This window comes from Synchytrium microbalum (assembly GCF_006535985.1).
Source record: "Synchytrium microbalum strain JEL517 chromosome Unknown SmJEL517_scf0001, whole genome shotgun sequence".
NCBI classification, from domain to species: Eukaryota; Fungi; Chytridiomycota; class Chytridiomycetes; order Synchytriales; family Synchytriaceae; genus Synchytrium; species Synchytrium microbalum.
Window position 1 is genome coordinate 1,379,072 of NW_022158350.1, and position 25,577 is coordinate 1,404,648.

Below are 25,577 nucleotides of genomic sequence, written 5' to 3' on the forward strand. Positions count from 1 at the left end.
TTTCTGCCTCAAAACTTTTCCATCACCCACAACAACAAGAACAACATCGATCTGTTTAAAACTGAGCTGAATAAATTGCCAAGATGTCGAGCATATTCAGTGTGCTGATTGCAATAGGAGGCGGAATGGGTAAGTTTCAAATTCCAAACGCAAACACATCAAACATGTTTTCTTGTTTTTGCAATGCATTTGAAAAGACGGTCGCTCGCCCGTCAAGATCAATATTGATTTGAAATAAGTCATATCGTCGAATGGCATCACTATCATATACGGATCTTGGTCTTCACAACATCAAGATGTTCAAGTTGCCAAAGTCACGCGCAAACTTAATCATCAGTGAAACTGGAGTTCTACTAAGTAAAAGAGAGCCAATCCATCTAATTAAATCATTTCTTTTCATCTTAGGTGGTTTTCTTTTTGGATATGAAATCGGAATCATCGTATGTTTATGTTTCATGATGTTTCAGTTCATCATGTCACCTGCTCTTGACACCTGTACCATGGTTTGTTGTAGGATCAAATCCTCATTATGGATAGCTTCAAAAGCTATTTCAACACCGCTGTTGATCAGACAAACATCAATGGAAACATTGCTTCTCTATTTTTGGTTGGGTGTGTTATCGGAGCGCTTGCTATTGCTCTTTTTGGTGATGTTCTTGGACGTAAACGTGCTATATTCATTGGTGGTTGTCTTTTCTGTGTAAGTTCTGATTGCAGTGTCATTCGCGATACAAAAATACTCAACGAGCCCTGGATCTAGATTGGTGCTGCAATTCAAACAGGTTCATCAAGTCTCGGCATGCTATACGGTGGAAGAATAGTCGGTGGTGAGTACTTAGTGGAACAACTGGACGAGTCACTGAAAGTCTTGGATTTAATACGAAATTCTCAAACATGAGGCTCTGGAATCGGTGTATTATCAACCGTCGTACCTGTGTTTATCGCTGAATCATCACCTGCCAAAATTCGAGGAACTTTGACAGCTGTTTTCGTACGTTTTCGTCATTTTCGTCCGAACTGTCAACTTCAACCTAATGTTCATACTCACGCATACTAAATGATATTTTTACCTGTAGCAACTCATGATCACTTTTGGTATCTTGGTCGCATCATGCGTCAACACTGGAATCATCAAAGGTCTCGATGGACAAGAAGCCGAATGGAGAACCGCTTTTGGGTTACAGATGGCTCCTGGTGCTCTCTTACTTCTATCAATCTTGCTCTTGCCTGAAACTCCTCGTTTCCTCGCAATGAAAGGCAAAATGGATGAATGTCTCAAAGTTTTGGCTCGTATTCGTGGACGTGTACGTCATCTTGTTGCATTTCTGCTTTTGCCAGTATAAATTAGCTGAATCTCAAATTGGAGTTTTTTTTCATAGGCTGTAAATTCTTCAGACGTACAAGCAGAATACCGAGAAATCCAAGTTGCTGTTGAACGTGATCAAGCTATCGGTGAAGCTAGATGGAGTGAAATCCTTCACAAAAGCATTCGTCCTCGTGTGCTCATGTGTATCATTCTGCAAATCCTCCAACAATGGACCGGTATCAACGTCATCCTTTGTAAGTGACTTTTGCCACTGAATTCTGATTGTGAACTCCGGCAGCCTTTCTCATCGGTATATTTTTTACGCTCACGATTTAGACTATGCGGGCTCTCTCTTCCAAGACATGGGTTTTAGCCACGCTGAGTCTTCGACATCCTTTATTATTGCTAACGCTGCCATCAATTTTTTGGCTACGTAAGTTTCCTTGGCCACCTTCGTCCGCTCAGACATACAAAACTCACACAACCCAATATGTGTTGTAGATTCCCAGCTTTATACCTCGTTGAACGAGCTGGACGAAAAACTCTCCTGGTTGTTGGTGGTATTGGCATCGCAATCTCTCACACCATGGTCACCATCTGTCTCAAGATCAGTCAAAACGGAAACCCATCAGTTGCATGGGGAGCAATCGTCTTTGTTTACATGTTTGTCTTCTTCTTTGCTATAACTTGGGTACGTTGCGTCCTCGCTACGGATTTTGTTCCGTGCGTGTTCCTCCTTTTTGGTCTCAACTCTTCCGACAACATCTGTACTTGTAGGGCCCAGTAGTCTGGGTAGTTCAATCTGAAGTGCTACCTTTACGAGTCCGATCAAAGGTATTGATTATTTTTCTGCTTGGTTGGACTTCAACGAAGGTTCTCACCGATACCGAAACTTTAGGGAACTGGTCTGGGAACACTTTCGAACTGGGTGATGAACGCTATCATTGCCAAAGTCGCACCAGTCATTTCAACAAACCTTGGTGCATACCAATATCTCGTGTACGCTGGATTTGGAGCTATCATGACGGTTTACGCTATCTTCTTTGTTCCGGAAACCAAGGGTGTTGAACTAGAGGATATGGGCACTGTCTTCGGTCATCCCGAAGAAGCTGCCATGTCTATGATTGATAGGAAGGAAGCTATCTGAAGGATGGCAGCTGGATTTTACAAATTGCATCAACAAAGAAAAACATCTTTATTCCTGAGTCTCCATATGTAGTGAATATATATGCCCATTGTACTCAGCAAGATCAACAAATAAAGTAGTGAGTACTTCCACAGCGACGTCACGACCAAGTGCATAGTCAACAGAGAGAGAGAGCGGGGCGTATCCTCTGAGATAGACCAAAAAGTGTATATCTTTACAGATGATAGGTTGACAGCCCATCGAGTCAACACTCGAGTAAAATAAGATTATAGGCGCTGAGATCGAAGAATTGGAGCTAGATCATCGTCCTGTTTCCCGTACTGACCGATGTGTGATTCGGGTGTTTTTTCTGCAAACTGTTCTTCCCTGCTATCAACACGTCAAAAACTCTGATCTATTTTGAGGGTAGTTTAACACCGAGATGTCGAACATATTCTCGGTATTGATCGCCGTAGGCGGTGGAAAGGGTAAGTTTGGAGTTTTAATAAGTTTTAAATTGAAAATTCCAAAAGCAAAGTCATCGAAATTGTTTTTGGTTTTGTAACGGATTTCTGAGGACGGTCAGTCTTCAACCAGAATGCATATTGTCATTACCAAAGACTCATCGTTGAATGGCACCCCCTGATTATACGAATCTTGATATTCAAACCTCATGACATTTCAGATGCGCCAAAGCACGCAGAGTCTTCAACATCAATGAACCCTGATCTCTACTATGTGAAGAGAGATCTTGCTTCTAACAAAGACATTTCTTTCTATTCTGTGTGGTTTCGTTTTTGGATATGACATCGGAATTATCGCAAGTTCTACTGTTTCAGCATGATGTTTCAACATTCTTTGTCGTTAAGCCACCTGCTCTTGACACCCATGATGGTTTATCATAAGACCAAATTCTCATGGTGTGTTTGAAGAGTATCCACCAAATTGGTCTCACATAGTCACAGGGCCCCGTAGTTTGGATAGTTCAATCGGAAGTTTTGCCATTACGAAGAGTTACGGTGAATTGCACTTGTGTTGCATTCACCTTTCACGTAATTCAAGCTATGTTGGTTCATAGTTTTGTCTTTTGATTGTCAATAAACACAAAATCTTATTACTTCTAGAAAAGTACTACAAATATTTGGAGGTTCCCCACCATGCTGCTGTGGACAATCGACTAAAGCTAGATACACCAGTTTGATACTATGCATCTTCGTCACTAGTGATGAGTAAATCCTCATCAACATCACGAATCCTCATCCACTCCTCCCAATGACAATACATCATTCCTTCTCCATCGTTCCTGAAAAATAATAATAAACACATGCCTCTTTTCGTGCACTGGCACGCCTTTCAAGGACTCAAGTAGTTTGGATCTTACTACCACGGATCTTACAACCACCAAGGTTGTCCATTTTTCGGCCACGGTGCTGGAAAGTCAGTTTGCAGCAATACTGATTTCAGAGGCCCCGTGAAGTCTGGTTGAATACTCAATGCAGCACAGCAGGTGGAATTCGTCATACGGCATACGGACGTGATTCTCTAGTGTGCAACAGCAAATCAGGCAGATCGTCAGTTTTCCACAAAATCTACAATCAAGGCAAGGAACTCCAACCCAACTGCTCGCAAACCTGTTTAGCCTAACAAATCTAAAGTATGCACAATCGCTTGAAACTTTAAGGCCAAAGGAACTCAAGATGGTCTAACATGCTCTTTCAATCATCTCTTTAGCTGTTCTGTACAGACTCTGTGCAACAATGCATTCAGTCAAGGCCTTCTTTTACATGACTCTGGCTACATTTGCTGTTCTCCATGGCGCGGATTCTGCGGCTGTGAGTACCTGCTTGCTTGCTCTGATGATTCCAGTGTAGGAGATGCGGTCGATGCTGACCGCGCACTTTGCACACCACCACCTCTTTAGACGCAAGCTCTAACTACAGCAGTCAACGATATGGTCACAATTGGAAACCTTCTGAAAGCTTCTACCTTGCAAATCAATGCTTGTGATCCAACATTTGCGTCGGCGTGCCAGACATCCATCAAGCTTTTCGTAAGTATTGATCCCTAGTGGGCTTCTTTTAAGCCAAGAAAACTAATGTAAACATGATATTTCATACTCTAGAACGACTTTGTTGCGGCTTACAACCAGACAATGACTGTTGTCCAGACGTGCCAAAACGATTCTCTTCTCTCCTTGATGAACAGTACTCTGCCAGCTCATCTAGCCGCTGGGCATAGTCTAACCAACTTCGAAACTTTGGCCGTTGTTGCTGGTGGAGGCCATCCTGACAATACCGTCGAGAAGGCAATCGCTCGTGTACAAGACTCTAGTGGAGACTTGGCCCAACAGGCTCAACAGGTTCAGAACCGACTCAAGTTTTGTTAGTGAAGAGAAGGTGTGTTATATGATTTTGAATTCCTGGAGCATTGAAGTGTGTTTGAGGTATCTGATTTGTGTTTCATACAGTTTAAAGATTTAGAGATCTTATTCTTCCTATTGCTTTTTATCTGTGTGTTGTCCTGCATTGTCTTTTCTTTCTTTCGCAAATAAGAAATCAATTTGGATAACCTTTTTTATTGTGCGTCTATATTTCGCGGGGGGGGGGGGGGGTTTTGAGCTCTTTCAAACAGATTTTTCGTACTTTTGGGTAAGCGAAAGGAGAAGCGAACTTAGCTTTCAGCCCAAGAGTTTCCATGCACCCAGAAAATTGCTCCTTTCTCGAATTACTAGGTTTTTCTCTCATTGATTTCCCCTGTCGTTGATCTCCGGTTTTGGTTGGGTTATAAAACAGACTGGTTTTCGGGCAACAAGGCGAGGACGCACATGCCAACCAGAAGTTTGCTCATAATGAATTTAGTGACTGGAGGTTTCCTATTCATGCCCTTTCCGTGCCTACATTCTCAATCTTGAAAAAATTGGCTGGCTCACTTTGGACGCAAATCATTTTCACCGACCGTCCAGCAAATTTACGGACGTGGTTCACGAAGACCCTACCTGAAAATATCTTGAAAATGATATTGAAGCCTTCACTAGACTATCTTCTAGTCTCATGGTCACAGTTCTTGGCATCAAATGACAAGAACCGACAAAAAATAATTGAATTTGACAGCTTTTCCGACGGTCACCTGTCAACTTGAAAACCTCATGAACTCACTGATTCTCAGCTTTCCATCTACTTTGGTACTTTTGAAATGATGAATGTGATAATTTCGTCCCATATCGCAAAGTCAAAATCACGCGATTCAAACCATCATTCCAACAGTACATCATCATCTCGCTCACCGACTGCCAAAGATATATTACACGAACATTTACCTAAATGGATTCCCTCCTCTGAAAACCGTATCCCTATTCGAGGCCTCGTTGGTGGCCACGACAATGATTCGCAGCCCTTGTATGTTTGTCGCTCGTATATGTTTGGAGGTGTTCATTGTGGAAAAGCAGGACTTTTGATGCAGCCTCCGGGGGCTCATATTCCGTATGCTGGAAAGCAGAATCTTGTTAATGATTATGAAGTGTTGGTTATACCTGATGGGTCCCAGATGTTTTATACCTGGATTCCTGTGATGAATGGTGTTGCCGGTTTGGAAGAGATCAGGGTGCAAGGACGATTCTTGCCTGTTATTGGAGGTGAGCATAATGAGAATGCGAATAATTGAACTAGGATCAAGTGCCTCGTGTGAGGATATAGCTAACACCTCGGATCTCACGCAGGATATGAGAAGGATGGTCGTATTTTCTATATCGCTCAAACAGTCCACGATGAGGGTACCCGTCGCTCTACTCATCCTGGCAAAGTCGGTTCTCATACTCCAGGTAGGACACTTTTTTTGACGCCTTTGACTGTTCCTTCACACTCTTTATTGAGAATAGGAGCTTATTATGCTTATGGCGGTCGTGAGCGTGAAACCAACAATTTCAGGATGTTGGTATTCGATACTTCAAAACTCGATAATCATCAAGACCACAATTCATCAACAACGTCAGTTTAAGCAGTCATGGATGCAGACAGTACTAATATCACCGAATACACCATTATCTGTATAGAAATACACACAAGCCAATATGTCCTTATCCAGATGAAGCAGGATATACAACAATGTTGGGTTTATTGCTTACTTGGTTGAGGTGTGTCTTTGCTGTCTTGGCGCTTTTGCACCGACAGTTTCTCCGCGATCGGTGTTGAAAGAGATCAAAATCCGAATCATCTGATATGTTGTATGGACCAGCCCTCGTCAGATGTGGTGTCATGGTAATGGTTGTCTGTGCTTTCTAGTCGTTTTAGGAATTCACGTGAAGTTGGCAAAGATCAAATGAAGGATCCAAAACGATACGACGCGCCAGCGAGAAGGAAACGAATACGACTAAATTGGGACTTGATTTCTACCATTTATTCGATTGAATTGCACCAATCCGCCACATGAGCGACTTTTGAATTTTTACCGGGATTTGAGGGTGTGTGCTGTTATTCGCTCATTGCCAGTCAATATTGAAAAGGAGCATTTCGTTCAACTATTTCTACAGTATCTGCATCATACAAGGTTTCCCCATAAGGGTATGCGGTCCTTATCGCTTGTCTGCATTATTTTTGCAAGATCAGTTTGACAGCGTGAAACATTTGCATCCCTGAAGCTCGATAATCGCGACATTAAATCCTGATATTATTTCGTCATCCTAGATCACATCCAAGCTATACGAAACATGGTTGCTCAAAGAACTCTCGTTACTCTCGTTGGACGTCAACATTTGAGGGTGGCATCTGCCACAATGCACCTCATCAACCCAACAAGAATGGTCGTGCAGCAACCACTATTCATGCTCACCAACTCATACACTCTTGGCCGTATCCTTCCTTCTTCGTCCGGAAGACAAATGTCAACATCCAGAAAGTGAGTTTTGTGTGTTTCGGCACAGCCATCCGAAAATCGTGTTTAATTGAGCTAACAGATGAGCCCAACTTCTATTTTATCTTGCTGTGTTAGGAATGAAGATGAGACCCCTCATCCAACTCATAAACTTCACGAAGTCCATCCAGTTCCAGTACGATCAGAATTCATCTCGTACTCTCTCAACTCTAAGCAACTTGAAGACTTGGACATTGGAATTGGATCTCATCGCAAAATGGTGACTGTTGGCGATTATGTCGCTTGGGGCGCTGTTCGAACTCTCAGTAAGTTGTTACAGATATGTCCCAGCTTTGTTTTTGCAACCTGTTAAATTGTCGCTATTTCTGTCCTTCACTTTCTTCAGTCTTTTCTCGCTGACCTTGGATCACTAACACGTTCTGGCTTCCAACTTGTGTAGGGCCACTATCAGACCTCTTCTTCAGAAACAAATACGTCCATCGAGCAGTTACCCTCGAAACAGTTGCTGCAGTACCCGGATTCGTTGCTGGAATGTGGAGGCACTTGACTTCTCTACGAAAGATGAAACATGATGGAGGTTGGATCAGTCATCTACTCCACGAAGCTGATAATGAGAGAATGCATCTCATGATATGGATGGTTAGTGCTATTCTGTTTCATCTTTTTGCCTGTTTATTTCGTATCGGTCGTATTCTTTGACTAACGCCTTGGCACCGTTTGTGATGGTCTTTTAGAAGGTCTGTCAACCCTCATTCACAGAAAGGATGCTTGTAGGAGTCACTCAATACGCATTCACAGCCATATTCTCAATCCTCTACATTCTATGGCCAAGCTGCGCTCATCGATTTACTGGTTACTTGGAAGAAGAAGCTGTGATTTCTTACACTCACTTCTTGAAGGCCATTGACAATGGTGACATGTAAGTAGCTGGCAAGAGTCAACATATACTGTTGGATAGACTGGCTTCCTTTTTTGTTGTTGCCTCTGAAATTTCATGTTAGCGAAAAGCTCATGACCTAACCCAACTTCTCATCACGTCAATCTCTGTATTACAGTCCCAACACACCAGGTATGTTAACCTTTCCAGCTGTTTCAGAAGATTAAAGACCAACCCAAATCTTACCAACTTACCATCTTACCAACAGCGCCAGACATTGCTCTCGACTACTACAATCTCCCCAGGGATGCCCGTATCAGGGACGTGGTTTTAGCGGTTCGTGCTGACGAAGGTAAGGCGAAACCCCTACGATTGCATACCAGCTATCTACTGTCTGTCGCTTCTTGACCATCCTGTCTTCCATTATTGAACTCAAAATTCAACTTATTGACTTGTAGCCAACCACCGCGACGTCAACCACACATTCGCAGATCGTATCCTTGCTCACAATGAAGATTTACGCAAACCTTACACTCCTCGAAAGGTGGCAACTATCACCAACAAGGCCATAGGTGACTTGGACGTAAAGAATATTGATGTCACTGTACACCCTCATCCTGCCAAATAGTTGGAAGGTGTCGTCATCACCATTACATATGTCATTTGTACACACATCGTAGAAACATATTTAGAGATGCAGGTTGTTGAACAAAATATATTTCATAAGCTAACTAACACTTAAAAAAGCTCCATATTCGGCATAACACTACTGCAACCCGTCTCTTGTATACTAGCCAAGCAGAGTTTTATTCTTTTTGGGCAGCGATTTCTAGTTTTAAGGGCCAATGTAATTCGTTCTCGCTCTAAATATTGGTCATATTGGGAGTCAAAAATTGTCGTTTCCACTGAAAAGAGTCTTGCAAAACCAGATACAAACGGTTCACCAACTTTATTTCGAAAAAACCTCCCCTGTTTGAGAGGGTACAGTTTTGTGGTACAAATTGCAATCAGGGCGTCTTGTAAAGCATCAGGAAAGGATTCCGGTGAATGTTGAGTATTGCGATAAAAGCAGGCAGAAGAGCGGATCTATCACGTGCTAATCGTTCAGGCAAATAGTATGAAATTGAATATCAATGCCATGGGGAGCAAAAGAATCAAAAATCTTACTGTCACAATAGGATAGGCCTTCATCAGCAATACGTATCACTTTACACAATGCTTAGGAACATGTTACCACATTCAACTCCAAAAACCGGTCGTTGAAGAAAAATCGTGAGCTTTTCACAATCAGAAAAGGTATATTCGGCAGGTATAAAATTTATGCATCAAAAGTCAAATATTGCCCAGTAAACTGTTCGCAGCATTCTCCAACGACATAGCAATATCGACCACACTCATAGCACGTCCTAAACCACCACCCAACTGTCGTTGCAACTCTTTCTGTGTAGGTTGTCCTCCACCAGAACCAACAGTCCCTCTCTTGGAGTATTCTGCAGTTGTGTGGATTGAGGTAGTGGGACTGATTGGGTTTTCGGCCGATGATGCGGATGGACTGGCCTTCACAACTTTGAGTAATGCCGGCAGTGTTGTTTTCAAGTCTTCGGAGATTCGTGCCTTGAATGCCGCTACAATTTACCAGAGCATGTAAGTGGTATAGCGAAAAAGTGGCGTGACAAAAAAAATAGGCCAAATCGACTTAGCTTACCATCTCTCTTGATAAGCGTATCCGCCAAAGTACACACATTACACTTGGTCTCGTCAGAATACACTGTGTGCTCTTTATCTCCACCCACATCGTCCTTGAAATGTCCTGAATTACGTGATGGTTTCGACTCTTTTGGTTGAGTATGTTCGGCGAATTCTGGCAATCCGGATTGCAAGATACGTATTAGAGTTGGAATGAGTGAAGCTGAATATTTGGTGATAATTGGTATGGATGACGGGACACCTAGTAAAAAAAGGAAGCAGTTGAGTAGTTGAATAATCGTCAAATCAAAGAACGCACTGGTAGCAATGAGGGATAGGGCAACAAGACCCTCGTTCTGCACTAGAGGAAAGACTTGATCTGCAGATGGCAGAGCATCAAAGTGCACATGCACCTCTTCATCAGTCGAGTCCTCCGACATGGCATCTGGTGGAAGATCTCGAGTCAAGAGCGCCCCAGTAAGAATTTGAATGAGGGGCGGTATTCCGTTTGAGTCAACAATAGCTTTTATGAATTGGGGAGCTAACAAGTTTGAAAAGAGGTCGTGAGCAAAAGCAAAACCGTAGCCCAATTGTAGCTTATCGTTTACCTCGAGCACGATGTGATGACCTAGTCAAATTGACAATAACTCGACCGCCTTCATTCCGTATGCCAGTATCACTATCACCAGTTGCTCTCCAAATCAATGAAATAATGCGAGCCAATGGAGTTTTGATGCCTGGTACTATTGGGACTTCTGCTGTCTCCAACTTGAAGTCATTTGTTGGAGGCGGGGGATCAACTCCACCAATTGTTCGATATACATTAGCTTCTGAGATCACCAAAACACCCATGATGTTAGAGAAGTTGAAAAAAATACAGACGCACTCACGCTCATACCATTCTGGCCCCCACAAAGATTCTTGATGATTCCAACACATCCATATTGAACTGGCTTGATATTCTCCAAGTCAAACACACCAGCTACAGCGTTGATGACTCCAAGATCTCCCATAATAGTTCGATCGGCAGCTAATTTACCGGTATGGTATGTGTAAGCGAAAAAGGGTACTCCACAACGTTGTACAGGTCGAATCATTGCGACAACATACAAGCAAGAGACAGATTCTTAAGAGCACCAATAACAGCATGAACAACTTTCAACCCCATTTTAGTATCTTCACCAGTTTGTGCCATTCTCAATCGTTCAGTTTCTAGTCTGAGTAACTTGACTAGAGCAGGAACTACATTGTGGGTCTTGACCAAAGTAGCACATGTCTCGTCTAAATGGAAAGGAAAATCAAAGACGAGTGAGCCTTCGACAAAAGGAGAAAAAAAAGTGACCGGGATGCCAGGGCTCACCACTACGAGCCAGATTCCCAAGACAAAGTGCTCCAGACATCCGAACTTCTTCATCCTCATCTTCTTGATCCTCATCATCGTCGTCATCGTCAACAGAAACTTGTCGAACTAGTGTCATCCACCTCTTGAATCGATTGATGATTTCAGCCTTCTTTGGCATATCCACCATATTTGCATCTTGGAAACCAAGATATGATTGTTAGTTTCACAGAAAGGTTGATGGGCAAAAAAATAAGCTGCACAGTATACCATTCATGGTAACCAAAGTCACAATACGTGACACTGTTCTTCGAATGTCAGTATACGTAGTAACTGCTTTCATCAACGTTTCGTCATTGCCAGAAGCTCTAGCACGAGCAGGTGGTCGATGATCCACGAAATCTAATAGTATGTCCAACAAGTCCTTGTCCACAATGGCTCGCTGAATTTGATCTGCAAAAAATTAATTCCTCCTGTGATGATCAAATATGACAAAGTTAGCTCACCATTCTCTCCAATAGTCTCCAACACAGTAGTCAACACGTCCAACAACTCTAACGCTTCATCATAATCTTCTCGATCAATTTCAGGATCTAGCAGATTCTGATGTTGTTGCCACAATAATCTCAACATTTGTGATAGTCCACCAGAGGACATGAGTTCTTGAGCTCCCTTTTCTGTTGCAAAATGCGATAAGCGAAAAGAGGATTGTGTGGATACTCCGATGGATAACTTGCCAGCTTCCACAAGATTGCTCAGAACTTTGATAGCTACAGGTCCAATACCACGAAATGATCTCCGAGTAGATACATCTGTACCCAGTTTGATGACATTTAATAGCAATGTCAAACCACCTGCATTCAGGATCTCAACTTGTACCGGTTCTACAAAGAATCAATAGGTCGAATTGGGCAAATTTTAGATGCGATGTAAGTGCATTCCGTACCATTCTCCATGGAAATATTGAGAAGAGCACCACAAACAATATTCAACAATTGCGAACTACGTGAATTCAGACATCGAACAATATTGTTGATGCTGTCTTTGGTATCTAGTACAATCTCTCGATTTGTTTCTATTTTGAAAATGTGGTTGTTAGAGACTCGCCAAAGAATACACTAGTGCTCAAAAAGGACATTCAATCTATCCAAAATACCATTGTCAAAACACAAGTTTGCCAAGGCACGTAATGTCTGCACAATAACTTCATCATATTGTCCATCTTCCCGTTCATCATTGATATCCGTCAAGTTTCGTGAAGACCAACGCTGGAGAGATAACAAGGCAGGTATGTTTCCTGATTCACCGATATGCTGTCTTGCTTCCTCTGCGTCAAGTACGACAGTAATTGGTTAAAACATTAGAGCAAAACAACGGAGTTACTGCAACATGATTACCAGCTTTGGCGATTTCAGCCAACAACTTCGCAGCAGCAGCCCCCATTTCCTTGTACACTAGATCTGTAGAATTTGCCTGTTTCTGGGCAGCGATTTCGAGTGTTTGGCGTAGAAATGATAGGAATGCATCTGATCCTGCCAGTGCAATCCGTTCTTCATCTATGTTTGGAATGGGAGTTCAGACGATGATGGTTTCCTTGATAAGACTCTTGCTCGCGGAGGAAAACGACGCATCAAATCAAAATGCAAGCAAAACTAGAAAATACATACTGTTTTGTGGTATGATTTTAATAAGGGCATCTCGTAATTCATGAGGGGATGTTTCTGGTGAAATGTTGAGGATTGGAGCGATGGAGGTAGGAAGAGGAGTAGAACTAATGCTTCCTATTGTTTATATAAATAGATGGAATTAATATTCACATTTAAATCTGAATGCTACTCGGTATCAAAACACTTGTACCGTTCGTAGACTCGATTTCCATCATGTTTGCGAGCTTGTTTAAAGGTGAGAAGAATGCGAAGCGGATACTATGAAATGGCAATCTAGCCTGTATACAAGAACTATTGAGCTACTTTATCAAACCCGTCTCTGCAAACCGAAAGTCTCGTTAATCGGAGGTGTGTCTGGAGGTTTGGATAACATTGAAAAACACGGTTTTCCTAAAATGCACGTCATATTTTATATTTTTATCTATATGCTATTACTATCTTACACTTCTTGCATCGCTGCTCGTGCTGTTGTTGTTACATCGTCCACATCCATTCCTTCTTGCTTTTGATCAACATTCCCATCGTGATGACCAACTCCATTCTCTGCTGCTCCTCCACCACCATTAGCTTCAAGCTCTGCTTGCAATGCCTTTTGCTCTTCATCATCTTCCGCCATTAGTTCACCAACAAGATTGGCGTCTGCCAATACCTTCATCAATCGTGCTCTCTTTTCTTCAACTTCTTGAGCTGACAATGGTCGAGGTCGTACTTGTATATGCTTGACTCGATCATTACTTCGATGACGGCCCTATTGTAGAAGTTGTGGTAGTGAGTTTTCACACCGTATTTCTTGAACGTCGAGCCGGCTTTTTGTCTGTGCAACGACATTGCACCAAACACACGAGACGACAGTGCATCCATACGTACCACCAGACGACGTCTCTTGAAAGTAACGATATTCTCAAACACATAATAGAAGGCAGCCCTCGTTTCAGCTACATCTCGAATAGAAAGTGACAAACGTTTGAATTTATCATTCGTGAAATCAACCGTTCGACTCTTTGGTGCGGGTTTATCAGTCGGATTATAATCAAATGTTGTCAATTGGAAGTCATAATCGCGAATGTTGTCATAATCATATACCTAGTAAGAGGGTAAGATGTGTGATGTGAGAGGTAGGCAATATCCATCACAAAGAGTCTTCTATTTTCTGCATACCGTATTGGGATCATCACCAAAGTCTTCACCACGTTTTCGTTTACCCAACATCTTCCTGGCTGTTTCATCAGTCGGTTTGAAGAGTGAAGCATATTCTCCAGAGCCTGTATCAGCAATAGCGAGAATAGATTCTTCCAAAGCAACTTGAGCTTGCTCATTCGTAATAGGCTAAACAAAAGCCACATGTGAATTTGTGAAATATATTTCTTTGTCTCTACTTCTCTCGCATAAAAGCTGCCGAGATTCATAAGCATAAGGATTGCCCGAAAAGCAATAACAAACTTACAGCAGGAAAAGGATCCTCATCAAAATGAATAATAGTATAATTCGTTCCCCAAGTCTCGAAATCCGGGAAAACAGGCACCGCTTCTTCAGCAGTAACCCCCTTCTTTGTTGGATGTTCCAACTTATCCAAATTATCCAACCCTTCATCAACACTCCTAAACGTTGACATGATAATCCGTATCTGGTTTTCAATAGACATGTCGTCCACAAGCGACTGTCCCAACACATCAGTCATCTTTTTATGTGTCGTAACAGCAGACGCGGCAGCCTTCTTGGATCGTGGTTTGACTGCCTCTGAAGCAATATACGTTGTTCGTCGCAGCCATGCAACATCTCGTTCACCAGATGGACCAACGTTGCGAGATATGGGCGTATCGGGGTTTCGTGATGCGGGTTTTGCGAGTTGGACTAGCGGTATAGCGTCTATATTGCCCTTGATAATATCCAAGTCGAGCGGATGCTGAGTAGCTGACGGTCTGACTATAAATGGATCTCGCTTCACAATCCGTTCAAGCACTCCCATATCTGCCAGGTTTAATGACTCGCCAACGAGATCATCGACTACGTTTACTCCTATTGTAAAGTCTCCGTCCATGGGTGTTTGCTCATCAGGTCGAAATTTATAATGTCGTTCGAGGCCAAGTTTGGGTGGTATTAGTTTGGGATCAAAGGGCAGTTCTGGTAGTGGATTCCTGTATCTGGGATGTGCTGAAAATTCCCATCCGACTGGTGGATCCCTATAGTGAAATATTGGTAAGTTCTAAATGCTCAAAATGCTCGAAATTAACTGTATTTGAACTGAGCTTACTTTTTGGTAGGTTGACTCGCCGATGAGGAAGACGGCTTGCTAGACCTGGAACCACTACCCGAGCCTGATGATGTCTTTGAGCTCGACATCTTTGAGCGTGCGTTTTTGATGGTCAAATAGTTCGTCGAAAGAATTCAGAAAGTTGAAGCTGGATTGTGACCAATACAATTAAGGTGAAATCACGTCAATTTTAACGTGTATTTACGTGAAGCCGTGTCGAAAGTGTCTTCTTTTGCTAGGATCTTAGTCTTATTCGTTAAGCACCGTGGACATTGTTGGCACCAAACTGACAAAGTCATGAAGAAGTCAACCGGTTAATAAAGACGGATGAAGCTCATATACTTTATTTTACTCGATGCACGATTGACTACTAATTTACTTGCTAAAACTACAGAATTGACAATGCTACATGACAGAATGACTACACGGCTATCTTCCACTAATAACTTACACTACTTTTCAAGCCCCAATTGACCTTTTTGACCTGGCAATGACGATACTGTAGATATAGACGATGTACATGATACTGTATCATCTTGATCTATTACTTCTTTACTCCTAGTACCTCTTGACGACGACGGCGGTTTAAGCACCAGCAGCAGCTCATTCACATTCTCTACACAATAAGCCAAAATAGGCCTAAGCCGCCCCAGAGTTCTCAATATCGAAAAATAATTCCCAGCAAGCGACGACGCCAACATGACACCCATGGGAGCAAACACCGGACAATTATTGTCCTTCAGTTGCGCAACTGCCCATATCACATACAAGAAGACATCCATGCGTTCAGCTGTCATATGCTTCTTGACCAGTTTAGCAATGTTACGTACAGTCATATTTCGTTTCAGTTTACATAGTTCCGTGGCACATTTCATGGTGACATATTTGCCTGGCATGTGCTGGGCGCACGCGAGGGCTTCCACGGCTGTTTCGAGGACTCCGTCTGGGACCGGTTCTATTGTTGGGTTGTCTGCTATCCATGATTGGTGTACGATTCCTAGTAGATCATCGTATGGGATATCCTGGAAGGGTACATGACGGGAGAGCCATCCAGATTCAGCGAGTTTGGCGTGTATTGATTGTTTCAGTTGGCGATTTCCGCTCATGCTAGTGTATGGTGTAGAGCGTTAAGCATCTTAGACGAATATGAAGGTGACATATGCCATTGCGAGCGACATTCTCATCAACTGTCTGACGAAGTCATAGATATATCACACACAACGCCACTTCAAACGCCCTGTAACAACTACAACCAAACCCCAAACATTACAGAAACAATGCCACTCTTTTGGCAAGATCAAACCACACTAGTATCGATCTCCAAATACGTACCAGAACACACCAAACGTATCACTTCCATTCTGCAAAACCCAGTCCAACAGACGGTGAAGATACACAGGTATTCGAAGCAAGCAATGTTCCACGACTACATTCTCCATTGGCATCATAAGCACGATAGGCTGTTCATTTAAAAAGGAGTTGTTGCTTAGTACTAGTACATAGAACAAAAAGAATCAAACCAATAACTGTTATTTTCACCTTATGTTGACACTTACCTGCTGAATCCATTCTGTCTCGTCACTACCTCCCAACAATGATATGAACGAGAATTTGACCATTGCTGGCTACCTTAGGCAGCTTTCATGATATATTGCCGACTTGGTTTGTGTTGTTTAGCTCGTGAACAGGGTGTTTTGTACAATTTAAAGAACGAGGAGTACAAGTCAAAAGGACTTTCACACCCTTTTCAAACCGCGTGTCGAAAAATACTAGTTCCGCGTCGATACGAACTCGAATCGCGTCGCTTTAGATTGCTCTGTTTCAACAATGTCAAAGTTCTCCACAAATCTTACGCCTCCAAGTGTTGATGCTAAAGTTGGTATATGCATATTCTTTGAACAATGAAAATAAATGATATTAGATATACTTGAAGTGATATAAACATGGGCCGGTGTGTTTTACTCGAAAATCCGTATGTGATAGTTGCAGCAGTGTTGACTGCTCCATTACATCCATGTGACTCCTCCTAAATCCTTCTAGACCGTGTAGACATTCCACTCAACCCCCGATCATCAGGCAGCGACAGACTCAAAGCAGACTGTCCCAACAAATCCAACGCAGAAGTAGAGTTCATATTCTCCATAGCAATCATCCGTCTCGAGTTAACCACGCCATCATCCAACAAGTTGGTTCTAGAGCTCTGCTTTGTGGATGTAGCAATAAAGTAATCGTGTAATCGAGACTCGGTTCTGAATCCTGCTTCATCGAAAAAGTTCTCTTCGGCTCGTTTCTTGTTGCTGCGTCGTCTGAAGATCACGACTGCCGCTATGCTCGCGACAGCGACTGCGCCTCCTGCACCACCAGCTGCTATCACCGTTACTGAATTGAGCGGTGGGCCTGCGGAGGGAGAAGGTGACGGAGATGGCGAATCGGTTGCGACCACACTTGTTGCGGCTGCTGTTACATCTCCGGTGCCTGCTGGTGTTGCTCCCACGTACGTGGTGGGCGATACGGCTGATGATGCTTGTATTGTAGATGGTATAGGGCTTGCAGCAAGTGTTGTTGACGACGACTTTACAGTTGACGATGGACTATTGCTTGTTGTTTTGGATGCAGCTGATGCTATCACTGTAGTGGTAGTGATGGAAGCTAAGGGCGATGACACGACCGTGGTGGTCTAATTAAATGAGAAAACAAGATTGTCAGTCGATGAATACCCAAAATCTATTGCCTGGATCTTACGGAGGGTGACGGTGATTTGGCTATTGTTGTGGTGGTAGTAGAAGGTACTGGACTAGCGACAATCGTGGTGGTGGTTGTAGTTGCAGACGCAACTGGACTAGGGACAACCGTAGTGGTTGTAAGCATAGAAGCAGCTGGACTGGCGATTTTAGACGTAGTGGTTGTTGTAAGTACTGAAGCAACTGGACTGGCGACAATCGTAGTAGTGGTTGTAAGTGCAGACGCCACTGGACTGGCGACAGCCGTAGTGGTAGTTGTAAGTGCAGACGCCACTGGACTGGCGACAGCCGTAGTGGTGGTAAGTGCAGAAGCAACTGGACTAGCGACTTTGGAAGTAGTAGCTGTTGTCATCAAAGTCGTCGTGGTGGTCTAGAAAACGTCAAAATAATCAGAATTGCGCTTTCTGCTCAACTTGCAGAGCGTCCGAGTGAATGTGCCGTACTGTGAAAAATGTACTAACCTTCACCGTTGTCGTGCTTTGGGTAGGACTGGCTACAACAGCACTAGCGACAGGTGAGCTAGCCTACGGAGATGAGTACGACAAATTAATAACCCATCGTAGTTTTGAAAGTCATCAACAAGGCTTGAACTATGTATACCCTTGTCGTAGTACTGGCCAGTGGAACTGCCAACGATATCTAAGAAGAAGTTAAGGTTCTAATTTCAACCATAGTGGAAACCACGAAGACAGCATGGTATTGCTGCGATCTAAAAGGTTCATGTACCTCAATAAACACGATCAAAAACGCGACCAAAACCCACTGTATATTCCCCTTCATGATGGTTGCAAATGAGAATGGGGCTGTTGCAAACAACAGACGTTTCGTGGCCTTCAAGAATTTGAGGGTGACTCTAGGATTGGTAGGATTTGGGTCTTCACGGAAAAGTGTAAAAAGCCTGGAACCCGGATAATCAGAAGCTCGATTGAAACTGTAACTTGAATTAAGACGGGAAGAGATTACAAGCGTATTTCTTTGGCCATGGTGGGTTGAATGGCCAACCACACAGAATGGCGTCTGAGGTAGACGAGGTTCGAAATGTCGCGTCCATCTAGCCGCGTTGATGTAAATTAGCAACGGGGATCCAATATAGGCAATATAAAATACCATTTCAGCGTGATTTGGCTTTTCCAGGAGCGCCAACACTTCCCAGCAGGGCCCTTCACGTCTACTTTCACAAGAACAAGAAAACAGGCGAATCAGCACATAGAGAATGGGACTCAAGGTATGGAAGGACGAAGATTCTCATAAGGAGGGCACGGTCGTGTCAGATATCCCCCAGTCCTACTATACAAACAACACAAAAGGAAGGGCTTTCACATGGAAGGAGGTCGCTAAGCGAAACACGATCGACAATGCTTGGATTATCGTAAGAGGAAGTGTATACGACATCACTAAATTCGCAGCCAAGCATCCTGGCGGTCGTGATATGGTATGCATCGTCCGCATCTTCTGGTTTTTCGTGCTCTTTTTCGTCGAAAAATCTGCATCTCATTCCAAACATTCCAAACGGTCTAGATTCTACTGGGAGCGGGCAGGGATGCTACTCAGGCACGCCGTGTATTTAAGCATCTGGATACTATTTGATGGCCTCATACTTATCCTCGCTCTCTCCTTCTGCTCGCATCAGGTCTTTGAGACTTATCATGACCCTGCCAAAGTCGCCAAAGTGCTCGAGTACGTGACTGCCAATGACAACTTGTCGTAAACCTCCATATCAACCACAAGGAGAGTGTCGCTTACACAATCAAACTTACTGCAATTTTGTAGGAAGTATCACATCGGATACACTACAGATGCTGAACTGCCCACGTTCCCAAAGCCAAGTGCTTTCAACGTCACTCTGCGAAAGAGAATCAGTCAATACTTTAAGGACACTCGCCAAGATGCAAAGGTAGTCTTTTATTTATTGTTGACAAGTTTGCATCAGCTGCCTCTTCTGACTTTTCTTGCCTGATTAGTTCCATCCCATTAACTTGCTCAAGTACTTTATAATCTACGCATCGATTGCAATCTCCTACTATCTGCAGTTCTACAACCCAACTGTAGTAAACAGTAATATTTTGTCGTTATTGTGTGCCATAGTATTAGGTGTTGGATGTGCTCAGGTACAATCTAGCTATATAACGAGTCGGTTTTTGGCTCTCTTTCTAAACAAGACCACTATCAACCTTTTAGATTGGTCTGATGCCAATGCACGACTCATCACATGCCTCAATATCACATAGCTCGACACTATGGTGGACACTAGGATCCACTCACGACTTTTTAAACGGTGCTTCCTTCATGGTCTGGATTTACCAGCACATGTTTGGTCATCACCCATATACTAATATCGCTGGTGCTGATCCTGATGTTGTAAGTTATCTTATAAATATGCCGAGGCTTGAACTCATTCTTTTTGGCTCATCTTCATTCACTCTCACAGGCTGTCGGCGACCCAGACGTCCGCCGTATTGTAACAAAACAACAATGGTTTTCCCACTACACATACCAACACATCTGGGTACCAATCGCTTACGCCTTCCTAGGAATGAAGGTCAGAATACAGGACATCACCATCTTGTTTGTTCACAAGAAACTAGACCAGATTAGAATCAACCCTGTTCTGCCTCATCAAGCTGCCTTGTTTTGGGGTGGAAAGGCATTCTTTGTTGTTTATAGAATATTGATGCCGTACTTGTTGGGCAACAGCTCGGCTGGACGAGTGTTTTTGTTGTTTATTGTTGCTGATGCTATATCTAGTTATTGGTTGGCTCTCATGTTCCAGGCTAATCATGTTGTAACTGGTAAGATACACAGTGTTTGGAGGCGCCGTCGTCCGTGAAAGACTCTATTGTCTCAACGCGTTGTTCTTGTTTTTTGCTTCAACTTTCTCACTCTCTTTTTCTCATAGACGTGAAATGGCCACAACCAGATGAAAACAACGCCATGCACATTGACTGGGCTGAAATGCAAGTAGAGACCACTCAAGACTACCAACATGGATCTACTCTATGGGCAAACTTGTCTGGATCCTTGAATTATCAAGCCGTGCACCACATCTTCCCAAATATTAATCAATCGTATTACCCTGAATTGGCGCCCATCGTGAAAAATACTGCTGCCGAGTTTGGTATTCGATACAGAATCAAGGTAATTATCGTGTGTTGTTTGGTAGAACGTCAAGCATCTTGACGGGTTTAGTGCTATCTTGTCTCCTTTTTTTGGCTAACATTCTACTACCTCGCCCACTATTAGGACACTTTTATGGAAGCCTTTATTGGTCACATAGACTATCTCAGAGAGATGGGATCTCAGCCTCCAGTTGCAAAGGCTGCAAATTAGAGAAAGTCAGTTTAACTGTACGGATTTTGTTTCAATGGGGTGGATTTTTTCATATCTAGAAGTTGTCCGGGACAATACGAAAACAATCAAAACAGCAGAATTGGAAACAAAAAATTGTAATTTGGATTGAGAGTAAAATATAGACGAGTTATTGAAAAAAAATGAATGTACACAAAAAGAGAATATGAGCGCATGGAAATATGCCGTTTGATCTAGCCGTCGACTTCATTGCACCTATAGCTTCCAAAACTTTGGCAGGAGCTTTTGCGTCTCCAGTATCTTTGTGTCGTCAAAGAGCTTTATGACTATGATTCCATCAACCTCATGCAACTTTGAGAGGGATTAGCGTGTGTGGGTGTGAGTGAGTGAGAAATTGTGTGCTGAACTAATCCCATTTTTTCGCCACAAACAATCTTCACCTACCTTCATGACGATGTTCATAGCCGTAGTCTTCTCAGAAGAACTCGTAGCCTTCTTATACTCATTCGTGAGATGAATTCCTTTACCATAGCTACGACTCCGTTCTTTTGACAATATTCTTCCGACTTTTGAAGAAGCAAAAGCAGTTAGCGACATGACGAAAGAAGCACCCCGCAGCACACGCTATATTTACCTCTTAACAGTAGTCCACGTTCAAGTTATCACTAAATACCACCACTTACTGCCCATATCCACACCAACAGGTTCACAATGTGCTACGAAAGCATCAACGAATACTTAAGAGTTTTCAGAATCTTGACGTCCACCATCACAGTCTCGGGTTGAGAGATCGGCAAAGAAAACGTCTTAATCTGTTAGAGTATTCCGAAATCTTTGGGGTAGACTTGTCGCCATGTTTCGAGGACTGCACCGTTTGAATTGTGCAATGTGATTGTTGATATGACGCCTGTGCAAGGGACATTGCCGAGAAGTGGGAGCTACATGGAAGCACCAGAAAGAGAATGAGCAAAAAAAGACGAGATACACATTGATATGATGCCTTCAAACCGCAACTCACCACTAGCAGCCATACTCCACTCATGCGCCACAGTACCCACAGCTTTCAACTCTTGTCTATACACCATTTTAACCATGATTCTCTATAGCCTCTCTCAAACATGCATCAAACTGACTTTGACTTTCAACGTTTTGTTGTCTCCTAGTCCCGAAGCTGAAAACACAATCTTGGATGCTACGAGCATAGATATCTTGGTGCTTGCAAGGTCAAGTTGGAATGGGAATTAACAGTCCTTGTCGATGTGTGTGAAGTACGTTGTGGAGATGAGGGCGACGATGGAGCCTTTGTAGAGGAAGCAAAAAATAGGGTCAATTAGTGACTACTGATTCCATCAAGAATGATAGCTCCATATGACCTAACAGTCATCGTAATATGATCTAGGTCGAAATCGGTATTCTGAGGTACATGTGAAATTGGGTTCCTGGAGCGGCAGGTTAGCCTCCCTCTTGTAGAACGAGTTCTAAGAGACCTACAATGCAAAAACACTGTGAGCTAAATTAGAAAACAAAGATATCCCAAAGAAAATCTAAACAGCAAAATAGACAGGCTTAGGAAAAACTAAAATTTGGAGCGAGTGAAATATAGACGATTTTTAATCGAAGATGAATGTACACAAGAGCGTCTACACTTCATAGGAAAGGCTACTGTTTATTGCAGTCTGTCAGCTTCATTTCTTCATGGCAGCTATAGCATCCAATACTTTGGCGAGAGCTTCTGCATCTCCAGTATGTTTGGATGCGTCATCAGAGAGCTTTATGACTTTGATTCCGTCTACCTCATGCAACTGCGAGAGAAGAGAACGAATGTGAGTGAGCCACTATCCACGAGCTATGTGTTTTTTTTTTGCCAAGATAATCTTCACCTACCTTCATAACGATATTCATAGCAGCACTCTTCTCAGAGGGACTCGAAGCTTTCTTATAATCATTCGTGAAATGCGTTCCTATTCCATAACGAGCTACGACTCCCTTCTTTTGACAATATTCTTCCAACTATTGAAAAAGCACAAACACTCAGCGACATAAAACAAGACTGCAAAGATAGACCAAGTTTACCTCTAAACAGTAATCAACATTCAAATTATCACTAAACACGACCACCTTACTGCCAACATCCACACCAACACGTGCACAATGTGCTACGAAGGCATCAACGAATACTTTGGGGTTTCCCGAATCTTGGCGTACACCGTCGAAATCTCGTGTTAGCTCTGGTGAGAAATCAGCAAAGAATACGTCTGTTCCGTATGTGTCCGTAAGGGCTATTCCAAAATCTTTGGGGTAGACTTGTCGCCATGTTTCGAGGGCAGCACGGTTTGAATGTGCAATGTCGTTTTTTGCTACGAGGGCTGTAGGGGTGAGAGAGGTGAGCTGCTTGGAGAAACGAGCAAATAGAAGAGATTCTATGTCCTCAATATGAATTTTCATATCCAAACTCACCACTAGCAGCCATAATCCACTCATGAGCCATAGTCCCAATAGGTTTCAACCCATGCTTGTACGCCAAATACACATTACTAGTCCCCTGAATACCACAGCCAGCACCATGTTTCTGTATAGCCTCTTTCAAACACGCATCAAACTGATTCTGAGTCTCAAAGTTTCGGCGTCTCCGTGTCCCGAAATCTGAGAAGACAATCTTGGATGCTACGAGTCTAGATATTTTGGTGTTTGCGAGATCAAGTTGCGATGTAAATGACCAGTCTGTGTCGATGTAAGCGAAATAGGTTTCGGAGATTAGGGCGAGGATGGGGACCTCGTAGAGGATTGTTTCTGTCCAGAGACCTATATTGTAAACGTGATCTTAAGTGAAATGATAAAAAAAGCAGCATCCCTCAATGCACGTACCAGTGATATCAATACTAACACCTCCGTCAGATCCAAGAGTCATGGCAATATGCTCTTCAGGGTGAAATCGATAGTTTTTTAAATACGTGAAGTAGGATTCAGGGAATGGGAGGTTGGTCTTCATCCATGCCTCTTCGTCCGCATGGAGAACGAGTTCTGATAGACCTGATAACATAGCGGGTGAGCTGTTATTGATCTAAACGTAGGGACCGTAGACAAATGGAATTACCATTAACACGAGCTTGTAAAATGTCAAACGCCTCCTTAGTGAAGGCTTGTTTGAGGTTTCGATTCTTGAATCGGTAGGTGACTTGAATGTTGGGATAGAGAGCGAGAACGGCGTTCTGCATGCTATGAGTGGAAGTGGGGCATGTAAACATTGAAATTTCTCGTAATTTGGTGGATGAAGACTTACGTGAACTTGTACAAGTCATTGTCCAATATAGACTGCATCGTTTCTCGTAATTCACACGCAGAGTCTCCAATGCAGAGGCGGCTACAGTAAATTGTTGAGTTGGTAAATGGCTATAGAAAGAAAGATTAGCCTTCTAAGAGTTGGGATGAATTGGGAATTGAAGAATGCGTGTTCTCTGTTTTTGTCCACAAATCAGCCCTCGGTAACGTTCGGTAATCATACGAGAACGGGACAAGCACTGACAGAGAAGGAATTGTGCCGGCATTAAAGCTTTCAGTTATCATCACAGTCATAAATCAAAGCTATTCTGTTACTGAAGTACAATCAAGGAGGTCAAGCAGACGAAATTTACACGGAGGCTAAAGCTGGTATAAATAGGTAGATACTGACACTTGTAGTTTCATTAGTCTAGTCGTTCGCTCATTCATACCGGTTCGCCTTTTCTATACTTGGTGCCTCCGAAAGACTAGCTCACCAGGCTGCGATCAAAATCACACTTGTCCAAAGTCTTCAATCGCAAAGGTAACGAAACAATCAAAAAGTCTAGAGCTTTGTAGCCAGTTATATGTCAAATCTCAGCGGAGTCCCAACTCTTCTCTCTGTTGTAGATAGTCCACGTGTTCCCCTTGATGTCTGGCACATTGTCTGTGAAGTTGCAAGCCATGCCTCGCGGAATGTGCTCGCAAGAGCTTCAAAAGATATGAACTCGGTCGCTGTAACGTACGTGTATCGTGATCTTGGCCCGGTATGTCGTTTTTAGTTTTGGAATACGAAGTCACAGCTTCCCGTTCTACGATTTTGCTGAACTGTTGAACTCTAACTCAACAATGGTATAGGCTACCTGGCCCCATCGAGTCGCTCCTCTATCTCCTCCAAAGGGACCCTCTGGGGCATCGTGCATTGAATATATCCTGTCACAATGCAAAGTCTCAACAACCGCATACCGGCAAACTGCATTTAGATACACAGCAATCTCAACTTGGACTTACTTGCATCAGGCTGGGGAGTCTCTATTACGAGACAGCATGCAACACAGATTCTGCCGATTATCGAAGACTTGGTCGAAGCTTTCCAAAAGCTTTCCATCTGCTAATGAAATCCAAACAGTAGCTGCATCCACTCGACCTGTTAT

At 43.0% G+C, this 25,577-nt stretch overlaps 6 protein-coding genes across 6 annotated transcripts; 3 read left to right on the top strand and 3 right to left on the bottom strand.

The window, feature by feature from the left end:
- Nucleotides 1-83: 83 nt before the first annotated feature.
- SmJEL517_g00345 (uncharacterized protein) lies at nucleotides 84-2,453 on the top strand (the record flags this gene model as incomplete). Its single annotated transcript, XM_031166275.1, has 11 exons — nucleotides 84-129; nucleotides 406-440; nucleotides 515-700; nucleotides 761-827; nucleotides 900-991; nucleotides 1,077-1,304; nucleotides 1,380-1,560; nucleotides 1,643-1,739; nucleotides 1,808-1,997; nucleotides 2,084-2,140; nucleotides 2,205-2,453. The coding sequence occupies 11 exons, from the start codon at nucleotides 84-86 to the stop codon at nucleotides 2,451-2,453; spliced, it is 1,428 nt and encodes a 475-aa protein (XP_031028072.1).
- Nucleotides 2,454-5,627: 3,174 nt separating this feature from the next.
- SmJEL517_g00346 (uncharacterized protein) lies at nucleotides 5,628-8,803 on the top strand (the record flags this gene model as incomplete). Its single annotated transcript, XM_031166276.1, has 9 exons — nucleotides 5,628-6,063; nucleotides 6,148-6,249; nucleotides 7,112-7,322; nucleotides 7,416-7,603; nucleotides 7,738-7,937; nucleotides 8,033-8,217; nucleotides 8,354-8,367; nucleotides 8,444-8,527; nucleotides 8,634-8,803. 9 exons carry the CDS (start codon nucleotides 5,628-5,630, stop codon nucleotides 8,801-8,803), a joined length of 1,590 nt encoding a protein of 529 aa, XP_031028073.1.
- Nucleotides 8,804-9,507: 704 nt separating this feature from the next.
- On the bottom strand, nucleotides 9,508-15,207 carry SmJEL517_g00347 (uncharacterized protein; the record flags this gene model as incomplete). Its single annotated transcript, XM_031166277.1, has 19 exons — nucleotides 9,508-9,800; nucleotides 9,881-10,123; nucleotides 10,181-10,402; nucleotides 10,470-10,691; nucleotides 10,760-10,891; nucleotides 10,972-11,142; nucleotides 11,222-11,398; nucleotides 11,471-11,653; nucleotides 11,707-12,084; nucleotides 12,147-12,275; nucleotides 12,357-12,527; nucleotides 12,598-12,756; nucleotides 12,868-12,981; nucleotides 13,058-13,140; nucleotides 13,311-13,615; nucleotides 13,735-13,950; nucleotides 14,026-14,193; nucleotides 14,312-15,047; nucleotides 15,119-15,207. The coding sequence occupies 19 exons, from the start codon at nucleotides 15,205-15,207 to the stop codon at nucleotides 9,508-9,510; spliced, it is 4,191 nt and encodes a 1,396-aa protein (XP_031028074.1).
- A 3,865-nt stretch (nucleotides 15,208-19,072) lies between these two features.
- SmJEL517_g00348 (uncharacterized protein) lies at nucleotides 19,073-21,186 on the top strand (the record flags this gene model as incomplete). Its single annotated transcript, XM_031166278.1, has 9 exons — nucleotides 19,073-19,291; nucleotides 19,378-19,419; nucleotides 19,490-19,563; nucleotides 19,630-19,753; nucleotides 19,821-19,967; nucleotides 20,038-20,217; nucleotides 20,288-20,648; nucleotides 20,756-20,994; nucleotides 21,100-21,186. 9 exons carry the CDS (start codon nucleotides 19,073-19,075, stop codon nucleotides 21,184-21,186), a joined length of 1,473 nt encoding a protein of 490 aa, XP_031028065.1.
- A 234-nt stretch (nucleotides 21,187-21,420) lies between these two features.
- Nucleotides 21,421-22,259, bottom strand: NPT1B (nicotinate phosphoribosyltransferase; the record flags this gene model as incomplete). Its single annotated transcript, XM_031166279.1, has 4 exons — nucleotides 21,421-21,516; nucleotides 21,610-21,731; nucleotides 21,849-21,881; nucleotides 22,184-22,259. 4 exons carry the CDS (start codon nucleotides 22,257-22,259, stop codon nucleotides 21,421-21,423), a joined length of 327 nt encoding a protein of 108 aa, XP_031028066.1.
- A 591-nt stretch (nucleotides 22,260-22,850) lies between these two features.
- On the bottom strand, nucleotides 22,851-24,483 carry NPT1A (nicotinate phosphoribosyltransferase; the record flags this gene model as incomplete). The annotated part of the gene is made up of 7 exons (XM_031166280.1): nucleotides 22,851-22,967; nucleotides 23,050-23,175; nucleotides 23,239-23,531; nucleotides 23,623-23,967; nucleotides 24,031-24,195; nucleotides 24,260-24,381; nucleotides 24,446-24,483. 7 exons carry the CDS (start codon nucleotides 24,481-24,483, stop codon nucleotides 22,851-22,853), a joined length of 1,206 nt encoding a protein of 401 aa, XP_031027834.1.
- Nucleotides 24,484-25,577: the final 1,094 nt, after the last annotated feature.